Source organism: Anguilla anguilla, chromosome 11 (assembly GCF_013347855.1).
Source record: "Anguilla anguilla isolate fAngAng1 chromosome 11, fAngAng1.pri, whole genome shotgun sequence".
NCBI lineage: Eukaryota > Metazoa > Chordata > Actinopteri > Anguilliformes > Anguillidae > Anguilla > Anguilla anguilla.
Genome location: NC_049211.1, coordinates 4,271,618 through 4,288,961, shown reverse-complemented (window position 1 = coordinate 4,288,961; position 17,344 = coordinate 4,271,618). Strand labels below are relative to the sequence as shown.

Below are 17,344 nucleotides of genomic sequence, written 5' to 3'. Positions count from 1 at the left end.
GCTCGCTACGTCCATCGCTTAAACAGCTCCTCTCCGGTGACAGGCATTTCAGACCCGCAGCGCTAATGACAATACAGCCACCAGCTTCCACTGAACTGCCACTGAGCTGAGTGCTGTGAGCAGGGTGCTGTGAGCTGAGTGCTGTGAGCTGAGTGCTGTGAGCTGTGAGCTGTGTGCTGTGAGCTCCTGTGGGCTGTGAGCTGTGTGCTGTGAGCTCCTGTGGGCTGTGAGCTGTGTGCTGTGAGCTCCTGTGGGCTGTGAGCTGCGTGCTATGAGCTGTGAGCTGTGTGCTGTGAGCTGTTTGTGTGAGCTGTGAGCTGTGTGCTGTGAGCTGTGTGCTGTTTGTGTGAGCTGTGTGCTGTGAGCAGTGAGCTGTGAGCTGTGTGCTGTGTGCTGTGTGCTGTGAGCTGTGAGCTGTGAGCTATGAGCTGTGAGCTATGAGCTGTGTGATGAGTGCTGTGAGCTGTGTGCTCTGTACTGTGAGCTGTGTGCTGTGAGCTGTAGGCTGTGAGCTGTGTGCTGTGTGTGAGCTGTGTGCTGTGAGCTGAGAGCTGTGTGCTGAGAGCTGTGAGCTCCTGTGTGCTGTGTGCTGTGAGCTGTGTGCTGTGTGCTGTGTACTGAGTGCTGTGTGCTGTGTACTGTGAGCTGTGTGCTGTGAGCTGAGTGCTGTGTGCTCCTGTGAGCTGTGAGCTGAGAGCTGTGTGCTGTGTGCTGAGAGCTGTATGCTGTGTGCTCCTGTGGGCTGTGAGCTGTGTGCTGTGAGCTCCTGTGGGCTGTGAGCTGTGTGCTGTGAGCTCCTGTGGGCTGTGAGCTGCGTGCTATGAGCTGTGAGCTGTGTGCTGTGAGCTGTTTGTGTGAGCTGTGAGCTGTGTGCTGTGAGCTGTGTGCTGTTTGTGTGAGCTGTGTGCTGTGAGCAGTGAGCTGTGAGCTGTGTGCTGTGTGCTGTGTGCTGTGAGCTGTGAGCTATGAGCTGTGTGATGAGTGCTGTGAGCTGTGTGCTCTGTACTGTGAGCTGTGTGCTGTGAGCTGTAGGCTGTGAGCTGTGTGCTGTGTGTGAGCTGTGTGCTGTGAGCTGAGAGCTGTGTGCTGAGAGCTGTGAGCTCCTGTGTGCTGTGTGCTGTGAGCTGTGTGCTGTGTGCTGTGTACTGAGTGCTGTGTGCTGTGTACTGTGAGCTGTGTGCTGTGAGCTGAGTGCTGTGTGCTCCTGTGAGCTGTGAGCTGAGAGCTGTGTGCTGTGTGCTGAGAGCTGTATGCTGTGTGCTCCTGTGGGCTGTGAGCTGTGTGCTGTGAGCTCCTGTGGGCTGTGAGCTGTGTGCTGTGAGCTCCTGTGGGCTGTGAGCTGCGTGCTATGAGCTGTGAGCTGTGTGCTGTGAGCTGTTTGTGTGAGCTGTGAGCTGTGTGCTGTGAGCTGTGTGCTGTTTGTGTGAGCTGTGTGCTGTGTGCTGTGTGCTGTGAGCTGTGAGCTGTGAGCTATGAGCTGTGAGCTATGAGCTGTGTGATGAGTGCTGTGAGCTGTGTGCTCTGTACTGTGAGCTGTGTGCTGTGAGCTGTAGGCTGTGAGCTGTGTGCTGTGTGTGAGCTGTGTGCTGTGAGCTGAGAGCTGTGTGCTGAGAGCTCCTGTGTGCTGTGTGCTGTGAGCTGTGTGCTGTGTGCTGTGTACTGAGTGCTGTGTGCTGTGTACTGTGAGCTGTGTGCTGTGAGCTGAGTGCTGTGTGCTCCTGTGAGCTGTGAGCTGAGAGCTGTGTGCTGTGTGCTGAGAGCTGTATGCTGTGTGCTGAGAGCTATGTGCGTGCTCCTGTGTGCATGTCTCCCAGGTCCAGCTGGCTGACAGTGAAACGTGCTTGTGTACACAGTCGGGGCCACAATTACACACCACCGCTACACTTCAATCAGACAGACAGACAGGGGGTTAATGGGGTCGGATTAGTTTCTTTCACACCAAGTCACCAACCGCAACATCATAACAAATGGCCTCAGTCCTTCGCTTCAGCCTCCCTGCGTTGTCCCAGAGAGAAAAGGCCTCACATCTAACTCCACGAGGAGACTGCACTGTGTTATTAAGACGCTAGCCCATAGCTCTGAACCATTGTGTTTCTGTTTGGGTTCGCAGTCGTGTTGTGGACGTGCGTCCTGATGTAACGATTGTGTTTTTGTTTGGGTTCACAGTCGTGCTGTGGAAATGCATCCTGGTGTAACCATTGTGTTTTTGTTTGGGTTCACAGTCGTGCTGTGGAAATGCGTCCTGCTGTAACGACTGTGTTTGTGTTTGGGCTCTCACTCGTGTTATGGAAGTGTGTCCTGGCGTAGCGTGTTTTTGCAGGACGTCCCGTTCATGGTACCCACCCCTGGTTTGAAGGCCGGTAGTCCCAGCCCGACCCCGATGGTGGCTTTATTGGGGTTCACCACGGAGTTGTAGTGAATGTTGCGGTGGTAGCTGACCCTGATTGGCTCGTCGTTGTTCTGGTGGATGCCATGGAACGTGTTGATTGGTTCTGGAACATTTAAGACAGGAGGAAGGGGGTAATTGCAGATTTATAAACATCAAAAATGCTACTTTTCAGTTGTCTTGAAGAATAGACACAGTTACTGTTTTCAAGTTTTGAACTTGAGGCAGGATATTTGTTGAAACGTTTTATAAATTAATTAATTTAAATGTTATTGGCTTAAGCATGCTTTTGAATGCTTTAAGCTACTACTGTAAATTTTGCTCATGGCCAAAATAAAGGCCCATCTTCTGCTTTTTCTATTTGCTCTGCGAATTTAATGAACTTCACTACCTAGGGTACTCTAGGGTGAACACAAAAGCAATCCCTATTGGTCCAAAACTTCTGTACTTCAGTATTATTTAGGCAATTAATGTCTCAGTCAAAGGCTTCTCCATTACGAATTGGATGTACTTAAAAAATTGTATGTATTTAAAAGTGACTTCACCATTTTGCTTTTGACTATTTTGGGGGCATTTTATCGATCAGTCTGAAGACCCCTCCGCTCCTCTAACGGCGGGCAAAGTTCCCCGGGTGCCACACACCTGTACCGTACTGGTAAACCTCCACAGGCCGATTGTACATCTCAGCCATCGCCTGCATCTCAATGTGGTTCCCGTGACAGTTGTTTTTCCTCTTCCTGTTGATATATGTGGTGAAGTCTTCCGTCACATAATTTGAGAAGTAATCTGCGTTCTTCATCTGCGAATGAAACACACGTCCATGTTGTTTTCAGTCTGTTGTTGGCGTTGCTTTTCGGTCTTAAACAGCCAGGGAGCATTATTACTCTGGGCACAGGTCCCGAGGTTTCATAGCTGACTTTCGTTTTGATTGGCAGACGTAGAGAGATGACTCACCAGGTAATCCATACAGTGCTTTCGCACCACTTCGTGCATATCTTGGTCTCCATACACTTGATCGGCTGTGAACAGAACAAAGGAGGAAGAAGAATGAGGTCTTCAGTGCAAATTCTTACAACTGTCCAAAAACAAAGCTTTTCTTCAGTTTAAGGATATACAAGAGAGCAAGAGAGCAGTCATGGCATCTAATCATGGCAAGTCTGCACTTTGCAGTTTATGCATTTCAAAGTTTGCCACACGCTTGAAAATAGAGACTTCTGCAATGACTCTTCTTGATCTGACTGAGCAAAACATTTCCCTTATTAGGTCAACACCAAAAAGAAAGATGCAAAAACATTCACTGCCAAAGCTGTTCCTTGTAATATTTTTATTGAACCTTTATTTACCCAGGGTAGGTTCGCTGAGCACGGATGCTCTTTTGCGGGAACGCCCTGCTTCACACTCATACACATTCACACCTGGGAGCTGCCCAGCACAACCATAATCCTCTATTGTTGGCCACTGAGCAGCTCCACTGGAGGGAGAGAACATTTTTTAGCCAATTAAATCAGGGGATGAGATTAGGTGGCAAGTTTTTACCTGTAACTGTTGAGAACAATTCCATTCATGACAACACAGTTTCATTCTTTTCATTATTTATTTAATTTGTGCATCTGCCACTGCGGTTCAGTTGGATGCACTGTCCCTCTGTCCCACTGCCCCTCTGTCCCACTGTCCCCCTGCCCCCCTGCCCCTCTGCCCCTCTGTCCCTCTGTCCCCCTGCCCCTCTGCCCCTCTGTCCCTCTGTCCCTCTGCCCCTCAGCCCCTCTGCCCCTCTGTCCCCCTGCCCCTCAGCCCCTCTGTCCCCCTGCCCCTCAGCCCCTCTGCCCCTCTGTCCCCCTGCCCCTCTGCCCCTCTGTCCTCCTGCCCCTCTGTCCCCCTGCCCCTCTGTCCCCCTGCCCCTCAGCCCCTCTGTCCCCCTGCCCCTCAGCCCCTCTGCCCCTCTGTCCCCCTGCCCCTCTGCCCCTCTGTCCTCCTGCCCCTCTGTCCCCCTGTCCCTCTGTCCCACTGCCCCTCTGTCCCACTGTCCCCCTGCCCCTCTGTCCCTCAGCCCCTCTGTCCCCCTGCCCCTCTATCCGGCCCCTGTTTTTGTTTTCGGCCAATGAGTGGGTCACACTGACACGCATCGTGTCATCCAGGTGTGTTGCCGGGATACGCACCCTGATCCACATGTGGCCACTGAGCACAGGCCTGAGGCCACTGCTGCTGTGATGTTTACAGGGCTGCCGGAACAAAGGGCTGAGGCTGCCTGCCATTACACACTTCCTCTAACAGTCTACTGTCCAGTACAGTAAAACAAGGGATTCCGTTTAAAAAATTAAAGTGCAGTGTTATTTTTCCTTCTTTTATTTCTTTCCAATTATTATGTTTTCCATTTATTTCACCCAAATAAGTCAAATGAAACGGTGTAAAAATGTCTGCTTGTGTCTTTTTAATGCGTCAGGTCTTTTAGTGCCATGCATCATTGATCTGAGCTTGCCGTGGAGACTGTGAAACCGACGTTTCATTGCTGGAGTGGGTGCGAACCCAATGCCTCTTTGGTGACAACCACACGCACCATCTACACCGGTCCCTCTGTTGAGTCACCGACGATAACCGCAGATGTAAACAAGACCCGGCTCTGGCCCCTCCCTATTCTCTTCTGCCTCGGCCCCCACCTTCCTGAATCTGATATGCAAATGAGCGCCAACCTCAGCGCTCGGTTCCAGCAAGTCACATGATGCGGCAGCAACATCTTCTTAGAATTTCTTAGTCAATTTCCTCTTCTGCAGTATCGCCCAAACGTAGCGAGAAGAGTTAAAACGGAGGCCACAGAAGAAGAAAAAGAAAAAAAAACAAGCTTATCAACTGAGGACAGAAACCTCCACATTCTGTTTAGTTTTAAAACTCTCACTGTTGGGCTACTATGAATTTATTGACATGTGAATTTTAATTGACAATTTAAATTGAATTTTAATGAATTTAATTGTCTCCATGATCATAATGTGCCAGATATCAATCCCTTGAATGGGAACATTCCTATGTTAATTAATATACTACACGATTCTTTCACTGCAGACTGTTGGTGCCGCAGCAGCATTGTGAAAATTGAACATGCCCTACAGGTTCTGTTTGAACGAGCGCTGTGGGTGGCAACTTTCTCAGCTGTCCCGGGACCATGGCTCAGATATGGTTTGGGTTTCTCATGCAAATAGGGGAAAAGCCCCCGTGGCCGTCCAAGGGTGGGGTGGGGGGGTGCCGAAAATTCCAGCTTGTGCTTTTGCATTGGTATCACACTTCCATGCAAAAATGAAACTATAGGCACAAAGACAAGCGATGCAGTCACAGTATAATTAAAGTATAATTAGTATAATTAAATAACAAATGCACACAGGTACATTGGATTTTACTGAAAATAAGACTCTGTAGTTTGACACAAGGTGACAAGCGACACAATGGCAAGCTTGACTAATGGCTAACAGCATAAAGTACAGGTCTTATCATATATAACTTAACACAACAATTGTTTTCCACCAAGTAGTATATCAGTTAATTGACACAGACATATTTAGCATAATGACACACGTAATGACCATATTTTCACACAGTTAATGAGGATGACATGTAGGCAGAGTTTCTGTTCTGTGCGCTGATGTTGTTTTCATTCGACAGGTTCACCAGATGTGTGTTTGCCCAGGGACAAGAGGTGGGTTTTTCTCGGTCAGAAATTCCCCTTCTCTTTTTCACATCACTTTGACTCATCTGTTATTCTCATCCCTCTCTCTTCCCCCCCCGCCCTCCCCTGCCCTTTTCTGCCCAGGCTGCACACACCTGAAAGCCTGCACCTGTTCCGAGTGAAGTCATTTATGATCATAACGCGCATCAAGTCATCGCAGCAGAGACGCATGACCGACAGCTGCCTTTTTCCACAAATAAAGGTCAGCATTCACACGCGCTCCTGCTCCCGCTGGTGGGCTGCCACACTGCCACATCGGGCATCCGAGGCACAGCGAGCCTGATCAGAGCCGCTAGCCCTTCAGCGCGCCCGGGGAGAAAGAGGAAGAGGAAGAGGAAGGACTACTTTAAGCGCGACACGGCCAAGGCGTCAGCTTACCGCAGAAAAAAAAAAGAAAGGGTTTTCACGAGAAAAGAGAAGTGCAGAAGGCCACATGCCTGGAAAAGAGTCAACCGCAAGCTGCATCTACGACAGGGGAGAGACGGCGCCAAATAAAATGTCACTGATAAGCAGTAATCAAGTTTCTAAGAAAAGGGGCGGGGCCTTAGAGCTCCGCTGACGCAGGCAGTGAGCCAGAGTTCCGCCCGGTTGGCCTGCTCAAGGCTGATAAACAGGCCCAGCATCGGCCCACTGCAGCTCCGCTGTGGGGCTCAGTTACAGTCCACTGCAGCTCCGCCGTGGGGCTCGGTTACAGGCCCAGCATCGGCCCACTGCAGCTCCGCTGTGGGGCTCGGTTACAGGCCCAGCATTGGCCCACTGCAGCTCTGCCGTGGGGCTCGGTTACAGGCCCAGCATTGGCCCACTGCAGCTCCGCTGTGGGGCTCGTTTATAGCCCACTGCAGCTCTGCTGTGGGGCTCGGTTACAGGCCCAGCATCGGCCCACTGCAGCTCCGCTGTGGGGCTCGTTTATAGCCCACTGCAGCTCTGCTGTGGGGCTCGGTTACAGGCCACTGCAGCTCCGCTGTGGGGCTCGGTTACAGGCCATTGCAGCTCTGCCATGGGGCTCGGTTACAGGCAAAGCATCAGCTCCTCTCCAGCATTTTACGGCTTCTCCTTCGCTCTCCCAGGGCCTGTCCTAAAACCCTGCAACCCCCATTCACAAGTCACACACGACCCTTTCACCCTCTTTCTGAAATTCCAGACAACGTACTCCACTTCAATAGCAGAGCAAAGGAACACTGAAATACACTGCTTCGCATCAGACGTTATAATTCCCCATTGTGTGTGTGAGTGCGTGTGTGAGTGCGCGTGTGAGTGTGCGTGTGTGAGTGCGTGTGCGTGTGTGAGTGCGTGTGTGTGCGTGTCGGCTCCTTGGCCTGATAAAGTGATAAGAGAGGCAGCTTCCTTACTCTGGAAAGCACGCGGTTTAAGAACTCAGGGCCACGTGGAAACGCGTGGAGGCTCCCAGACTAACGTGCCCCCCCCACCCCCAGCACCTCTCCCCCCCAGTGAGACGGCAGACCGCGCCGGATGCAGGCTAGCTGCGCGAGGGCTACGCTCGGCTCCGTCGCCCTGCCACGCTGCGGTTTCTGAGCGACAGCCGTCGACTCGCGGGGTTGCCAGGGAGACGGCAGGAAGCGCTCTGTCGGCTGCCCATCCTGCCGGGTGCCCGTGACCCACATCTCACTGGCGCTCCACGAGCCGGTCCCCAAAACGAAAACAAAACGCGATATTCCCCGTGAACGCGCGGTCCCCTCCGCACTCTCCTCAGACCGGTCACAGTCCCCTCAGCTGTGCGGCAGCTCCTCCGCCGATGAACGCTGTCTGCCTTCCCGTCCGCACCTTCACCAGGAGACGACACGCTACGGTCACATCATTGCACTGCAGGGTCAAACTGATCCTGTCCTCCAGTCATTTTGCATGCTGTAGTAAGCACGTAATCCAATTTAAATACATGTAAGCCGCTACGTTCTCCAATTGCGTCCCATAACTTTGTCAGGAAGTGATAAGCTAGCATTTCTAGTTCTGGTTGCGGTTTTTACCCTTAAACTGATTGTTTTGTGTGCTGTAATAACTACGGGATTCAGGATTTGAATGCGTTTTTAGGCCTTTATGTAGCCGCTGCTCTCCAACTGTGTGCATGAATGGGTGAGCGCGACCGACGGGCTAGCTGCTATGTCACAGATCACCCCCTGACCTGGCCCGGTCCCCTACAGCCCAGACAGCGCCCGCCTCCCTGCAGCCGGTTTCAGCCGGCGTCATGGAAACCATCTTACGACAGCGCCAGACAGCGTGCCAGCACTGAACGAGACCAGCGGCAGGTCAGTGCGGTGAAAGGCCGAGCCAGACTAGGCCCGGGGCCCGTCAGCCAATCGGCACTCAGCCCTGCCCAGACGCGGGACGCCAGGGCAGAACGGAGAGAAAAAAAAAAACGCCGGCGGAAAGTCACCCAGGAGGCCGGGAGCCTGGGACCCTGACGCAGCCTGGAGCTCCAGATCCACCGCCCGGCTCCTCTAAACTGCTCTATACTCAATCACACCATATCAGTCCTCTGTTAGTCCTGTTTGCTTTCACCTCTGCTGTAACCTGCTTGACCCATTCTGTTTGCTGTGATAGATCCCTTGAAGCATTTCTGCCACATTCCATTCCACCGCTAACTTTACACCAGGCTGGCCAGTGGAGGATGGGCTCCCCCTCTATAGCCGGGTTCCTCTCCAGATTTCTTCCCATCGCCACCGTTTGAGGGTTTTCACCCCACTGGGAGTTTTTTTTTTTTACCTCATGTACCTGCTATTTGGGGATTCAGGCCTGGTGTTCGCTCTGTTCTTTTTGCTCTGATTCTTGTCTTGCTGCTCTGTAAAGCATCTGTGTGACAGTTCTCTATAAAAACGCTATACAAATAAAACAGAATGGAAATGAACTGAAAATAGTAAGACCGTGAAGGTACAAATCGATAAAAGTCATTGAGAGGTCCACATTCATTTCGAATTCATGTCTAGATAATGCTTCCAAAAAAAAAAATTTTTTTTTAAAAACCCCACAGCTTTTACACAAAAGTGTGTGAAAGGTCATTTACGCATTTCATAAGAGTGCCCGGCTTTTTTCACAATGAGACAGGGGTGACCGTCAGGATTTCTCAATGGGAGCGTTTGCACTGCCGTCTGTGTTTACAGGGGGGACCTTGGACAACCCAAACTGTTGTTCCCCCCAGCCCAGGCCGGGGCGAGACGAGGCCGTGGACTCGGGGGGGTATGTGGGTGAAAGGGAACTGGTTCAGTCACTCCCGGGACACAGTTCAAAATGCCGTCGCGTCTCAAAGCCCTTTGGCCAACTTCGGACCTGGCCACGGAGGGACCTGCTAAAAATACCCGTGTCTCTCTCATAGATTATTTCGAAGGTTTCAGAGATTATGGATTTACAGACAAGCCGGCCGCAACGCGATTGGCCGAAATATTCCGACGTTCTCCGTGAACGTTTGGTTCATCCCCCTCGATGACGTGGACCCGTTGGTAAGAGTTTGCTCTCCGCGTGTAATCCGGCGCAAAAACGCGGCAGGTCGAAGGTCGCGTTCGGCTTCGTCTCGAGGCGCTCGCGTCGGTTGGCGGTCAGCGTCGTTTGAGAAAGCCACGGCGCCGTGGCATTCCGGCCCGGGCGGATCGATTGGACGACGGCCCTCCTCGGAATGCGCTGACCGCCGCCGCCGACTCCGCCACCGGCCTCACAGCTCCGCTCTGCGTTTGCGAAACGCGACGCGACGCCCTGTTCTCTCCGCAGGTACACCGTTGTGCAAGAACGGGCAAAAAAAAAAAAAAAAAAGAAGCTTGCCGGTAAATACTAATTCAGTACGGCACACCACCATTAGCAGCTCTATCCTGCGCTGCACAGAGGCCTGTTTTATTTGAAAGCCAACTGTAGGCGTTAAAATTTGTTTCATGGATTTACGTTGAAACTGACGAGAACAGTTACGTGAACTCAAGTACTGTTTCCAAAAAAAAAAACAGCTAAACGGTGCCTTTTATTCGCTTCTGCTTCAAATGAGCAAATATTTTCCCATGTTTTTTTGGTTTTTTTTTGCTGTTGTTACCTAGTTTTTCCACATTTGACTGTGGAGTGATTCTCTTCAGAACACAAATGAAATCATTTAGTATTGCTGGAGGACCGTTCTGTCTCCACGCCTCACAGAAAGCGTTTTGTTTCGACTTAAGACCCCACAGCGTTCTGAGCACGCGGTGAGCTCACTTTTCAGTCCCTGGAGCTGCCCCCTACCCCCCCCCCCCCCCCCCACCCCACACCCCCCACCCCCTCCCCGTGCCTCCACAGCCGAGGAGCCAGAGAGACTCTGGTCGGGGTCGGGGGGGTTATGGGGGGGGGGGGATTAGGCAGGAGAATTCCCCTCTGTGAGAGTGCACGTGTGCCTGGGGATCAGCTGCTCTGACCACATGTGCACCCCCGTCCCCCCATACACACCGACCCCCCCCCCCCCCCGTCCCCCCCGTTTGGGTGGAGAGAGGCACAGGAGAACGTGTGGAGTTGTGTAGTCATCCACACACAACATGCTCCCCCTCACGTACGCTGGCTTCAGCCCAAAACTCACCACCAGGCCACGTATTCTGATCAAACTGATGATAAATATGCAGGAAACTAGTTTAAAATAAAGTCCCTAAAAGAAGATGACGGAAATAATTCTTGACTTTTCTTGTGTGTCATCAAAACTGTACTTTCAGATCATCTCTAAGTAAACCATGTGATAATGTGGATATATGCATATTTAAAACAATCAAACGCTACACAAAAAAATCACTTAATAAAATGTATGTAATAAAATAAAAAATTGCGCTTCTTTATGATACAGCACTAAGAAGGTGAACACATTTAGTTTGATATGACACTCAGCCCAGCAGCTCAGTGCACTGGCAGAAATCCAACAATAACTTAAAAAATAAATAAATAAAAAAATCAGTTTCGTTTTCCAATGTTGTTCATATCCACAGCCGCAGACAGAGCCAGAGGAGCGCTGTAGAGGAGCAAACAGCAGCTCTGATTGGCCGGGTGGAAAACATGAGCACCGCCCCGGAGTTTTCCCCTCCTGAAGCCTGCCTTAGCCTGCCCTAATGGGTAAATGGGGAAAGTGTTCTTCCAGCGCTGTGGAGAGCAATCCAGCAAAACCTCAACCTGCAAACATCAGCGCAGTATCCATTCTACACTGAGTGGAGAGGCACTTAAACAGTAGCAATGGAACCTGTATTGAGTAGTGGAGAAGGATGTTTGGGGGGGGGGGCTGGTAAAAGGGAGGTTTGGGGGGGGGGGGCTGGTAAAAGGGGGGTTTGGGAGGGGGGGTTGGGGGCGGTAAAAGGGAGGTTCGGGGGGGGGGGGGGGCTGGTAAAAGAGAGGTTAATACGAGCACATTCACACTGCCGCCCCCCCCCCCCCTCCCCCGGTCTTCATATAAGCAGCATTCTCTTTGTGGTGTGGGTGCACAGATTCTTCCCTGTGCCGTGTGTTTGTGTGTACGGGCTGCAATTATAATAATTAGCCTTCTTTAAGGTGGCAGTACAGAGATTCCCTTCAGAGAGAGAACTTTCCAGAAGGGGGCGTTCCCACGATGGCGAGGGAGGGGAGGGGAGAGGGGCAGACGGGCAGGAAAACACCCTGCGCCGCTCTGTCTCCACACTCCTCCGCCCGCCAGAAAAGAAAGGATGGAGCTCAGGAGTGTGTGATCCGGCGTGTGACCCAGCATGCATTGGGCCAGGCTCGCCGAATGCATTTGCTTTCTTTTTCCCTGCTCAGACAACACAGTTCATGTGTATTTTAACCCCGTGAAGAGGATTCTTATTTAGATTTAGAATGCTTTTTCAAAATTCCAAGTCAGTGTTCTAGAACGCCGCTGCTTTCAGTCACCAGTGGTGATGGTTAAGTCAGCTTCGGAATGTTAACAACATTCTAATTACATATCTGTGACCTCACACCTTAAAGGGTTAAAGGCACAGCCAGTGTATTGTAAATAAAAATACGATTCCGGTAAGGTAAAACGCATAATGAAACCAGCTGGGAACGAGAACGTGAATTCCTCATTCCAAGCAGTTTGTGACGAAACATTTTTGTTTACAGCAGATGAAGCTACGCGCACGTGCGAGAACAGGACCGCGCATTTACTGGACTGAACAAAGCGGTCGTTCCGTCATTAGCCTGCACCTTTGTTTCGCCTCAGAAAAGCCCTGTGAGAAAACTTCCTGGGGGAAAACAAAACAACACGGCCCCGTTTTATTTAAATGCAGCCCTGCTGGTTTTTGAGCGTCTGTAAACAAGGGTTATTGAATGCCGCTGGACTAGGAGAGAGTAATTATAGCATCACAGTGTGCTAACTGGTGTTTCACGTAAAATAAACAATACGTTAAAAAAACACCTTTAAACTAACTGAGCGGAGGACGATTCCCAAGGACTGTGGAATTTCCTCAAAGTCAGTCTGAGTTTCACACAACCATTATATTCAATGACCCCCCCCCCCCCCCCCCCCCAGGGCAGGAAACTAACTTTTTCATCCACCGGCCACTGTGACTCGGTGCGTCACAAAACACTGCAGCCAATTTCACCGTTTTACCAGACGGCATGATATTTAGAATAGAACAAGTCCTCTAAGTGATGGGTGGGTTACCTGCCAAAGCAGCTGGTAGAGCAGACAAACTCACCAGCCACAGGCAAAAATGCACCAGCACTCAGCTGGAGGCTGGTGCTCATTACCACCACCCCCCCCCCGCCCCCACCCCCACCCCCCCGGGACCCTCGGTAAATAACAACAGACAGTTTACGAAACCCAAAGGTGCTGCAGAAGAGTCTGTGCTGGGGAGGGGGCGGAGCCCATTCCAGCACGTCAGCGAGCCAATCAGACGCTTCGAAAGCAGCGAACGGGGCGGGGCCAAAGCGGTTCACTGCGCTGCGTTCCTGCAGACTCACGCGGGCGAAACCGGAACGAAGCGTCGCCGGGCTTCCGCCAGGCGCTCTCAGCCACCCCCGCGAGCGCCCAGGGGGGCAATCCTTCAGAGCGGAGAGTCCACATTCCGGCATACCGCGCGCGGGAACGAAGGGAGCGTAGAGAGACGCGCGAAAGAATGTCGGCCGCACCTTCGACCCTTCCGTGCGGCTCGCCTCCATTCCATCGCCCATTCCGGTCGTTCACCGGGAAGTGCGTCTGTTGACTTCGCGCTCGCAACCGTGCTTTTGTTATGACTGGGTGTGTGTCGTGCCAAAAAAAAACCAAAAAAAAAACTACCTTCAGTTTCCGCCTGCTGTTAACTCCAGTTTCGCTGGGTTTTAATCCAGTATCTCTAGGGGGATATACTTCGTAGAATTTACCAAAAGGAAAAAAAAGTGATATATATCGTATGACGTATTTTGGGTGATACAGAATATGTGTTTTGGGTAAAAAAACAGCCTTGGGGGAGTTTTTTTTTTTTTGACACTGATAAAGACGCACTTTAGTGGAAATGTAAAATTTGATATGCCGTATTTGTACGCAACGTACATTCCTTTATTCAACAAGGATGCTTCGGCTTGCCCGGGGCAGTGTCCTTACTGGTGACAACGATGTGGTGACAGGAACTTATTATCCAAAAAAACAAAAAAAAAACAAAAAAATGTGCGGGCCACACAGAGTGTAAACTGCACACTCATACGCAGAATGAACACACCCATCCCGTTTGGTGTGTTTTTACAGGAAGAAGACGAGCTCTGGTGAACATATTCCCACTTCCCCCTACTGTGTCACAGCGAGAGCTGAGTTTCCTTTAGCCACAGTTACATCACCAGCAGATCAGAGGAGCTTCCTCCCCAGGCCCACTGCACTGTGGCCGTGACATATGCCACGTACAACGCTACATACTAAATTACAGACGCATTCATCCATCTGCCTATCCATCTATTTATCTATCTGTCTATCAAATCAGATGCATTTATATATCTATCGATCCATCGATCTATCTGTTTATCTATTTACCAAATTACAGATGCATTTATTGATCCATTTATCTGTCTGTCTGTCTGTCCATCCATCTATCCATCTTCCTTCCATCCATCCATCCATCCATCCATCCATCATCCTGGCTCAAACAGACTTTTTGTTCCTAGAGAAGTACACCGTTTCTCTTTGCTTCCATTCTCTTCCACAGGTTGAAACCTCTCTGCAGCTTGCTACAGGGCAACTTTAATGATTTCTGCTTTCTCTCTTTCTGAAACAGTTTTTTTTTTTTGGAGTACAGTACTCTGGGGCCAGAGGGTCCATATGAACACACGTGCATGTCTTTCTTCAAGAGGATAATTGGCTGCTTCAAAGAGCTCAAAACACTAATGTCAGAAAGGTTAGGGCATCATGTTGCAGCAATGGTTAAAATTTTAGTTGGAGCCAGAATAAAACTGTAATTCACAACCAAGCGGACACATCAACTGGAGAGTATTGGAAACCGAGAGGGAGATTGCTGTATTGTATGTTTACTGTTTGAGGAGGTTACAAACGGGTTTGGTGATAACTGGAAGTTGTGGGATAAAAATATGGAATACTGAGATGGGCGATATTCGTTTTTTCATTCATGTTTTATGCTCAAAAGAAGAACTACTCATCAGATTATCTATCAATCCATCAATCCCCAGTAATCAGAGCAGACAGGCTATACGTTTGGAGAGAGGCTCAGGAATTCAAAGAAGCCGAAATCCTGTGAATCCTGTGACATTTCATAACAATGCAGTTACAAAACGAACTCCCACATGACACATGACTTGTGCAGAAGAGGATCACATGCAGCTCGCTGGAGTAACTAGTACTTACTCAACAGGGCGGAGAGCAGACAGAGGACTGGTTCGGCTCAACCCTTTACAACCATTCAGGAAACATGGTTATGCTGAAACTCTGAAACACCCGGTGTTAAGTAAGAGCGGGGGCCGGTATGGGCGGGAACACTCTCCGCAGTGTTAATTTTCTCCGCATACTTATTTCTGGATGATGTGACAGTGTTTCAGGGGAGAGTGCCGGAGCATTAGGAACGCAAGCTCACGTAAGGAGCACAAGCAGCACAGGCACACCCCCTGCTCCTGGCACAAGACCAAGACCAGCAGCTTCAGAGGCTACAGAGGGCCCCCCTCAGCACCTCAATACTTCCAACACTCAGTACCATAGCACAGCACCCACTCAGTACTGTCTACACACTCAGTACCTCAGTACAGCACCCACTCAGTACTGTCTACACACTCAGTACCTTAGTACAGCACCCACTCAGTACTGTCTACACACTCAGTACCTTAGTACAGCACCCACTCAGTACTGTCTACACACTCAGTGCCATAGTACAGCACCCACTCAGTACTGTCTACACACTCAGTACAGCACCCACTCAGTACTGCCTACACACTCAGTACCTCAGTATTGTCTACACTTAGTACCTTAATAATGTACCCACTCAGTACTGTCTACACACTCAGTACCTTAGTACAGCACCCACTCAGTACTGTCTACACACTCAGTACCTCAGTATTGTCTACACTTAGTACCTTAATAATGTACCCACTCAGTACTGTCTACACACTCAGTACCTTAGTACAGCACCCACTCAGTACTGTCTACACACTCAGTACCTCAGTATTGTCTACACTTAGTACCTTAATAATGTACCCACTCAGTACTGTCTACACGCTAGATATTTACCTAATAATAGTCTTCAGTCAAGACCTCAACAAGCGGAACCAGGTGTCCTAGTGCTGGGACAGGTGCTGGTACTGCATCCACACCGGCCCTTTATGGGATAAGGCTGGATAACCCTGCTCTGGGGGCAGCTCCAGACGGGACGAACACCGCACTCATCGGACAGCCAGAGCACTGACGCCTGCCGAGAACCCCCCAATCCACATCCCCCAGTGTCCACGGCGTGTGTGAAAGGAACATCACTCACTTCACAACTGGTTTGACTCTGGGTTTTTATGAGCGCCGATCAGAATGTCTTATCAGCAATAAGTGCTACAAAAAACAAATCTGTAGTCAGTGTTGTGATCTTACAACTAAGAAAATGGAAGCAAACTAAAGTTTGTTTTGCCATCTTAAAAATATATCTTGACTGGTTCAATGCTTAAGCTTAATAGGTTGTTAAATTAGCTGCGCACTTCAACCTGACCTAAATAGCCAAACCCAGGACATTATGACCGAAACCCAGCGTAGGGGGTGGATCCCCAAACCGGGACTCAGGAACGCGATTCAGGTCATTTGCACCGCGCTTCCTCTGCTTTTGCACGAGAGCCTGTTTGTTATTGGGGCTCACTTCCACCCGCGACCCAGAGCGGTGTAGCTCTGTGAACCAATGAGGAGACGGCGTTCTCCACAGAGACGCCGCAGAGGGCCCGGGTGGAGTAAACAGCGCGGGTTTGTGTCGTAGCGGGGCTGGGCGCTCGTACCTGGGTCAGGGCACTCCGCTCCCACGCCTGACCTTGTGTACGCAGCGCCGCGGCGGTCGGCGCGGCAACGACCCCAGCCCTGAACGCCATGCCACGCCACGCCGCCGTTTCCACGGCGACGGAGCGGCTCCCGATGCCGTCTCCCGCGCAGCGCGAGCGGAAGGGAACAGGGCCGGCCCGCCCCCGCCGCGGGCCGTACAGACGCGCCGCTGCGCCGCTTGTTTGTTTACACGGGGAGCCGCGCGCCTTTGAATGATTTTTGAATGATTTTTGAATGCGTTTAATGGTCCACACGCCTGGCCTCAGGCGACCGCACGAACCCGGCTCAACCTGCGCTGCCCAGGAACACCCGCTACCCGCTGCCTGCTGCCCAGGAACACATACCCGCTGCCCACTGCCCGCTGCCCAGGAACACATACCCACTGCCCACTGCCCGCTGCCCAGGAACACATACCCACTGCCCACTGCCCGCTGCCCAGGAACACATACCCACTGCCCAGGAACACATACCCGCTGCCTGCTGCCCAGGAACAGATACCCACTGCCCAGGAACACATACCCACTGCCCGCTGCCCGCTGCCCAGGAACACATACCTGCTGCCCAGGAACACATACCCGCTGCCCGCTGCCCAGGAACACATACCCACTGCCCGCTACCCGCTGCCCAGGAACACATACCCGCTGCCCGCTGCCCAGGAACAGATACCCGCTGCCCAGGAACACATACCCGCTACCTGCTGCCCGCTACCCGCTGCCTGCTGCCCAGGAACAGTCACCCGCTACCCGCTGCCCGGGAACACATACCCGCTACCCGCTGCCCAGGAACACATACCCGCTGCCCAGGAACACATACCCGCTGCCCGGGAACACATACCCGC

The 17,344-nt window shown here is 51.3% G+C and overlaps 1 protein-coding gene across 4 annotated transcripts in view; it reads right to left on the bottom strand.

Annotated features, from left to right (window-relative positions):
* otud5a (OTU deubiquitinase 5a) overlaps positions 1-17,344 on the bottom strand; it is a 42,443-nt gene that overhangs the window by 10,977 nt on the left and 14,122 nt on the right. For all 4 annotated transcript variants that reach the window (XM_035381473.1, XM_035381471.1, XM_035381474.1 and 1 more), the window contains exons 3-5: positions 3,341-3,405; positions 3,029-3,185; positions 2,344-2,492 (exon numbers count right to left, since the gene is read on the bottom strand). In XM_035381473.1, the coding sequence (XP_035237364.1) occupies positions 2,344-2,492; positions 3,029-3,185; positions 3,341-3,405 (371 nt within the window). The remainder of the gene's footprint in view (positions 1-2,343; positions 2,493-3,028; positions 3,186-3,340; positions 3,406-17,344) is intronic.